The sequence below is a fragment of the Vicia villosa genome, linkage group LG5 (assembly GCF_029867415.1).
Source record: "Vicia villosa cultivar HV-30 ecotype Madison, WI linkage group LG5, Vvil1.0, whole genome shotgun sequence".
Taxonomy (NCBI): Eukaryota; Viridiplantae; Streptophyta; class Magnoliopsida; order Fabales; family Fabaceae; genus Vicia; species Vicia villosa.
In genome coordinates this window covers 169,549,867-169,555,713 of record NC_081184.1, presented here as the reverse complement: position 1 = coordinate 169,555,713, position 5,847 = coordinate 169,549,867, and the positions used below count along the sequence as shown (strand labels likewise).

General features: G+C 33.3%; 1 protein-coding gene across 4 annotated transcripts; it reads right to left on the bottom strand.

Moving 5' to 3' along the window:
• On the bottom strand, positions 1-5,031 carry LOC131603842 (probable lactoylglutathione lyase, chloroplastic). 4 transcript variants are annotated; one of them, XM_058876276.1, is made up of 9 exons: positions 4,835-5,031; positions 4,498-4,699; positions 4,269-4,393; positions 3,564-3,628; positions 3,129-3,341; positions 2,986-3,033; positions 2,645-2,752; positions 2,271-2,411; positions 1-266 (listed from the first exon to the last, which is right to left on the bottom strand). In XM_058876276.1, exons 1-9 carry the CDS (start codon positions 4,908-4,910, stop codon positions 225-227), a joined length of 1,020 nt encoding a protein of 339 aa, XP_058732259.1. In that variant the 5' UTR covers positions 4,911-5,031; the 3' UTR covers positions 1-224. The 4 variants fall into 4 exon arrangements, with proteins under 4 accessions (XP_058732259.1, XP_058732260.1, XP_058732261.1 ...); XM_058876277.1 differs by having other exon boundaries at positions 4,498-4,696; XM_058876278.1 differs by having other exon boundaries at positions 4,498-4,693.
• Between the last annotated feature and the right edge of the window lie 816 nt (positions 5,032-5,847).

Here is a 5,847-nt window from a genome sequence, read left to right as displayed (position 1 = left end):
TGAATGAAATTACTTGTGTTGTATATATAGACCATGAAACAATCCATTGAATTTGTTACAAGCACCGTCGCTAGAGTCATCATTACATTTTCTACAAAATCGGATTTGGATATGATGCTTTCTCAATCTTCTTGCTTCATATAGACATACCAATTCTTTGGCAGAGGTTTGATACAGATGTTACAAGGTTGCAGTGATGATGGATGACCTACCTAAATACTCTTCTACTCCAACTCCTTAAGAAAATCAATATTATCTACAAAAACCTGTACATCAGAGGTGGGAAAAATATAAGAAGCTAGATCTTCAACAGATAAAAAAAAGAAGTATCGAATGACTCAATGAGCAAGAACATAAAGATGAAACAACATGCATGCTTTACACATAGCAAATGGAAGTGAGACCTTCTGCTTCTTGTGATGTATTGAATGCGAACTAATAACAAATTAATGATGAAATGATGATCACTTGTAAAAATCTGGGAGACTAATCATACCCGATAAATTTTAACTAGTGTGGTTGGCATAACAACACCCAAAATCCAATTTATGGATTTTAAAAATAAATGGAGAAGTTCCATACCACAAGACCAATATCGATACTGTGATATTTTCTACCATCTCAAAATGTCACTACTTTGATAATTGATTACTGGAAATACCATATGGTACCAAAATAAGATTTTTATGTCACATTTTTTTGAAGGAAAACCTTGATCTTTTATTTTAGCATTAGAGTTAGGTATGAAATTATTAATACAATTTTGTGAAGGTGTTAGTATAAAGGAAAGAGCAATATATAGAGAAGCCAGCTATTTTAACAATTATACTAGTTCAAAAGATAGAAGAGATATTATGTATAAATAGGAGACTAAGGCATTATGTACATTTTATAAGTGTATTTGAAAGGAAAAATGATGAAAAAAGAGACGGTGACAGGGCTACAACTTCTTTCTTAGGGTTCTGCCTATTCTGAGATCAAATTTGAAATCTGTGACTCTCGGAACTACAGTTACTAGATCATGAAGCAAGTTGATGGAATTGAAAAAATAAAGCATATGTTGCATGAGTTGTTGAAGAGTCAAGGAATTGACATCAAGAAAGAAGAGACGGAAACACACAAGTGGCCATCACAATCAAGCATGCAGCAAAGAAAACATATGAAAGAGTATTTGGAGTATAACAAGTCTCACTCATAGGTGAAGACATAGGAGTTCTCTGATTTTAATGGAAGACACATATTGAGTTGGATGCTAAAGAAAACAAGTAAGAGCAGAGAAAACCAAAGAGAAGGAATCCCATTAAAAATATCCATTAAGGAAAAGAAAAATAACTATAGAACAATAATAATGATGAAGGAAAGACGGTCTAGGAGAGAACTAGAACTGTAGTGGGGCTTTTACAGGTAGAAACTAATGTGGAACAAAGGGAGCTAGCCATAAAAACAGATAGAGGTAAAACCAGTATTCTCCAAAATGTATACTACCGAATATATGTAATAGAAGGCTCATAAAGATTTTTCAACAAGCCTCGCCAGGCTATTAATGTCAAGCTGCTTGCTTAATGAGAAAGCCCACACTAGGAGCGTGGACAAATACACGTGGCCTAAGAGCAGATCAAGAATAGTTTCTTACACCGTCTTAGAATTTGGACTTTAGGCTTAACTCAATCTCAAAAGCTAACTCAAGAGATGAGGATTGCTCAAGTCGATGTACAATCTCAACAGAGAGCAACAGGCTTTGATGTTAGACCACCTAATCTTAAAGACATTGATATTATGTTGAGTTAACCATCCCAAGTGCTTGAAGTTTTTGGTGAAGACATATGAATGATGTTATAATTATAACTAATAAAAGTATCAAAGCCTGTTTAAGCTTTACTCTGTAGAGCTCATTCTTTTAAATAAAGTTAAATTTTCATACACGTAAAATTGGGCCTCCTGTGTAAAGAACAACGAGGCTTTTAAGAATATCAAAGTCTATCCACATTTTCACCAAATACCACATTTTAGGAGTTTCTTTAATACGGTATCAGAAACTCTATGGCCAAACAGTTAAAATTTCGATTCTTGTTATCCTCATTCTGTTATATAAAAGTTAAATTTCAACCCATGCAAACATTAGTTCCCATTATAAGCTTCAACCCCCAACAAGCTCTTGCATTTGGCGACGTGTCAGATATAAAACCATTCCCAAAGCTTTCACTTTCCAGCTCAAATCTTTGGGTGAATTGGTCATTGAAATACTAAATTATAAGTTCAAAGAGACATACCGTCTTCCATCCATCAGGGTCCAAGCATGCAGTAATTTTTGTGTTGATACCAGGCAATGGTCCAGGTTCCCGAGTAACCTTTCCAGTGGTTAGTTTAATTGCTTCGGCAGTTTTGTACACATCATCTGTACCTATTGCAATCTGCAAAGTGGGGAAATGAAATATAATTGATAAGAGAAACCATCTTCGAACTAGATGCAAGAAACGACGGACATTAAAAAACAGGGTAAAAAGCGTTTCAATTATCATTTTAAAAATGAAAACTGTAGTAGTTTCTGTTAGTACAAAAATCAAAATTTCATAACTACATCAATGAAAACCTCTTAAAAAGATTCTATAAAAAAGAACAAGAGAAAAGAGGGATTTCCGCTGACCTGAGCATAAGCATTTCCTTTATCATATTCAGTGACTCCATAATTGTAGGTCAGCTCCAGAACAGTAGTTTTATCTTCAGGACCATAACCCAGCATTGCTATGGTATACTGCACAAGAAAAGGCCATAAAAGGATCACATGTGAAAGAAGGTAAGCACATGCCCAACGTGTCAAATGTTGGGAAACAATTTTTGGTCCATCAAAGCTAGCAAGATGAAGCCTAAGACTTGCAGAGATATTTAGTGTACCAATACATCAAAACAAGCATAGATCAAAAAATAAAATACATGCAAAAGTAAGATGACAGTGAAAAATACATTAAAAAAGATAAACCATGATACCTTGTTCTCTGGATTATCTCGTGTTCGAAGCAGCTCCATACCAAAAGCCTAAATGGAAGACAACCACATGATTGTTTTAATGCTGTGTAAACTGATTAAAAACTCTGCAGTTTGATCTGACTTAAAATAAGATTGACCCTGACCTTCTCATAAAATTCGATTGATCGATTAAGATCACCCACTCGAAGCATCACTTGGCACAATGGCTCAGGAGTAGGGCCTCTTTCCAAAAGTTCAAATTTGTAACCATCAGGATCCTCAATAAATGCAATTACTGTTTTGCCTCCTTTGACAGGACCAGGTTCTCTAGATATTTTGCCCCCCTTAGCTCTTATTAGTTCCACTGTTTTTGTAATCTAATTAATTTAAGAATCATATAGACACAGAAATTTCAGCATCTGTGTTGGTCAAAAGGCCAATAGAGAGAAAATCCAAAATAATAACCAAAACTGCACTTCCATGACACGTGGGATTGAGGATCAAGCCACCAACTCGTGAGGAATGAACACAGTATGGGAGCCTAAGATGTTAATGACTGATACCAGATTACTAGTGGTAATAAAGTTTAGAAAACTTACATCATCAACAGCAATACCAAAATGGCCAAATCCAGTTCCAATATCATACTTGTCAACTCCGTAATCTGAAATATTTTTAAATGAAAAATAAATACTCCTATTAGTTAAAAGCTTTCCTTGCACAAGAATACACAACCTACTTCATAAAGTCTAACATTTTAAGAGGAATGTTAACATAGCTAATTCACAGACCCAGTTTGGATTAGCTTTTAACTTGCAGGGCCTTCTCAATTCAAACTAGTTTATGGTTCTTCACTAAAGAAAAGAGTCTTCATAAACTTATAGATGTTAAAGAAGTTAAACTGAGATGTAAAAGCTAATATCAACTTATACAAGAAGCCATTGTTTAGAGAGCTAAAATTTATGTTAAAGATCTATTTGGATTAACTTATTTGATCTTATCTACTAATATAAGCACTTGTAAGACTGCTTGGAAGAGCTTATGGAAACAAATGTGACATGTTTTCGCATTATTTCTATAAACTCTTCAGGATAGCATATGAAAGCAGTCAAAGCACCTTAAAATAACTTACTAATGAAAACAATTTGACTTTATTTTATCTTCTGTTATAAAAATAGCTTATGCACAGACACTTATGTGATAAGTGATATGCTTTAATGCTATAAGTGTTTAATTAAGTTGTTTATCGGAACAGTTTCTCTAACAAAGTGCTTATGCTATAACTTATGGAAGATGAGTCTTACTGTATGTAAGTTCAATAACAAAGTGTGAGTCCTCCGGTCCATATCCAAGAAAAGCATTAGTATACTTCTCCTCCGGTATATCACGCTTCCTAAGGAGCTTCATTCCCAGACACTCAGTATAGAATCTGAAATCACCAATAATAGAATAAACTAAATACGCAGCAATTTCATTGAACTAAAGAGATAACTATATTAGAATTGCAAAAATTGAAGTATATATGCTATATACTTAATGGTTCTATCCAAGTCGCCAACACGATAAACAACATGAAGCATTCTTCTTTTATCTTGTTTGACCCATTCCAGTACATTTTCTGGTGAAGCAGTGACAGGTGTAGATGCCATAACTCTAACGGAGTTCCCATTTTTTCTCATCATTCTACAACACGCTTTCAATCCAAAACTCTTGGATTGTGGAACTACTGCTACTGCTACAAGATAACAAATTCAAAACAAACAAAAACAAAAATTAGTTCAGAACACAAAACTACACAATTCCAATTCATTAATCTAATCATAAATCAAATGAAAGGGGAAATAATCGAGTTGAGAGAGAGAGAAGTTACCGGTTGAAAAACGGGAGAAAGAGAGACGAGGAGAGCGATTGAGGAGAGAAAGAGTAGGTCGAATTGAAGAAGCCATGGGAATGAATGGAGTTGTTGAGTCGGTGATTGTGGATGATGGTGAAGATGTTATGAGGAACACAAGAAAAGAATAGAAATGGAATAAGTGAAAGGATACCCAAACAATGTCTTCTTTCAACTTACAGCATATCTCCAATCCAACCGTTCACTTCTTTTAACTTTTTCTTTTTTTTTTAATAATTGGCTCTAGTCTCTTCTTTCATACAGTACTATAACTCTTTTCACTACTCAAACAAATTTTTACTTCAATAACATTAGTAAACTTAGTTTAAATTTAAATAAAATTAAATCAAAGATTAAAACTTTTTATCCCTAAGTTTTTTTTTCTTCTTTTCAAAAAGAGACTAGACACGAAATGTTAAAATTTTACTAAATACTAAAATCATATTTAATTTTTTTCTATTATATTCAAAAGCCTTTCTATTCGGCCTTAAATCAAAAGGCTAATAAATTAATTAATACAATCAATTAGAAGGAAGAGAAACAAAATATAAATTCAATGGTTAGAATTACAGCTGCAGACACAACATGAGAGGATCCTGGTTCGATAAATTGTTGTTTGTTTTTCAAAAGTCTAACAAACTTTATTGTTAGCTATTTTAATTTAACGAAATTAATCTCATATTTATTCCAACACATAATCTTATCATACTCCAACACACTCATCCCATTATTCTCGACCATCCATTAGTTCAATCAAACAGAGATATAATGCAAGTACATGCTAAAATAACCGTATAAATTTGTTTTCTTATTTTATCTCAAAAATTCTCTTTTGCTTAAAATAGGAATATAGAAGAATCTATAAAAGCCCTACAAAGAACATTCCAATGAAAAACTTATATTCTTTCTGTCTCAGAATCTAACAAGAAGGGTGACAAAACAACATACATACATGCAAACAAGTCAATAAAAAACAAAAACACAAAAGAAAT

Bases quoted from the DNA above. Each gene is read 5' to 3' on its own strand.
- LOC131603842 (XM_058876276.1), bottom strand. From the start codon at position 4,910: ATGGCTTCTTCAATTCGACCTACTCTTTCTCTCCTCAATCGCTCTCCT. The intron at 4,700-4,834 runs GTAACTTCTCTC...GTTATCTTGTAG, and splicing joins TTTCTCCCGTTTTTCAACCG to CAGTAGCAGTAGTTCCACAA. The intron at 267-2,270 runs GTATGTCTCTTT...TCTGATGTACAG, and splicing joins ACCCTGATGGATGGAAGACG to GTTTTTGTAGATAATATTGA.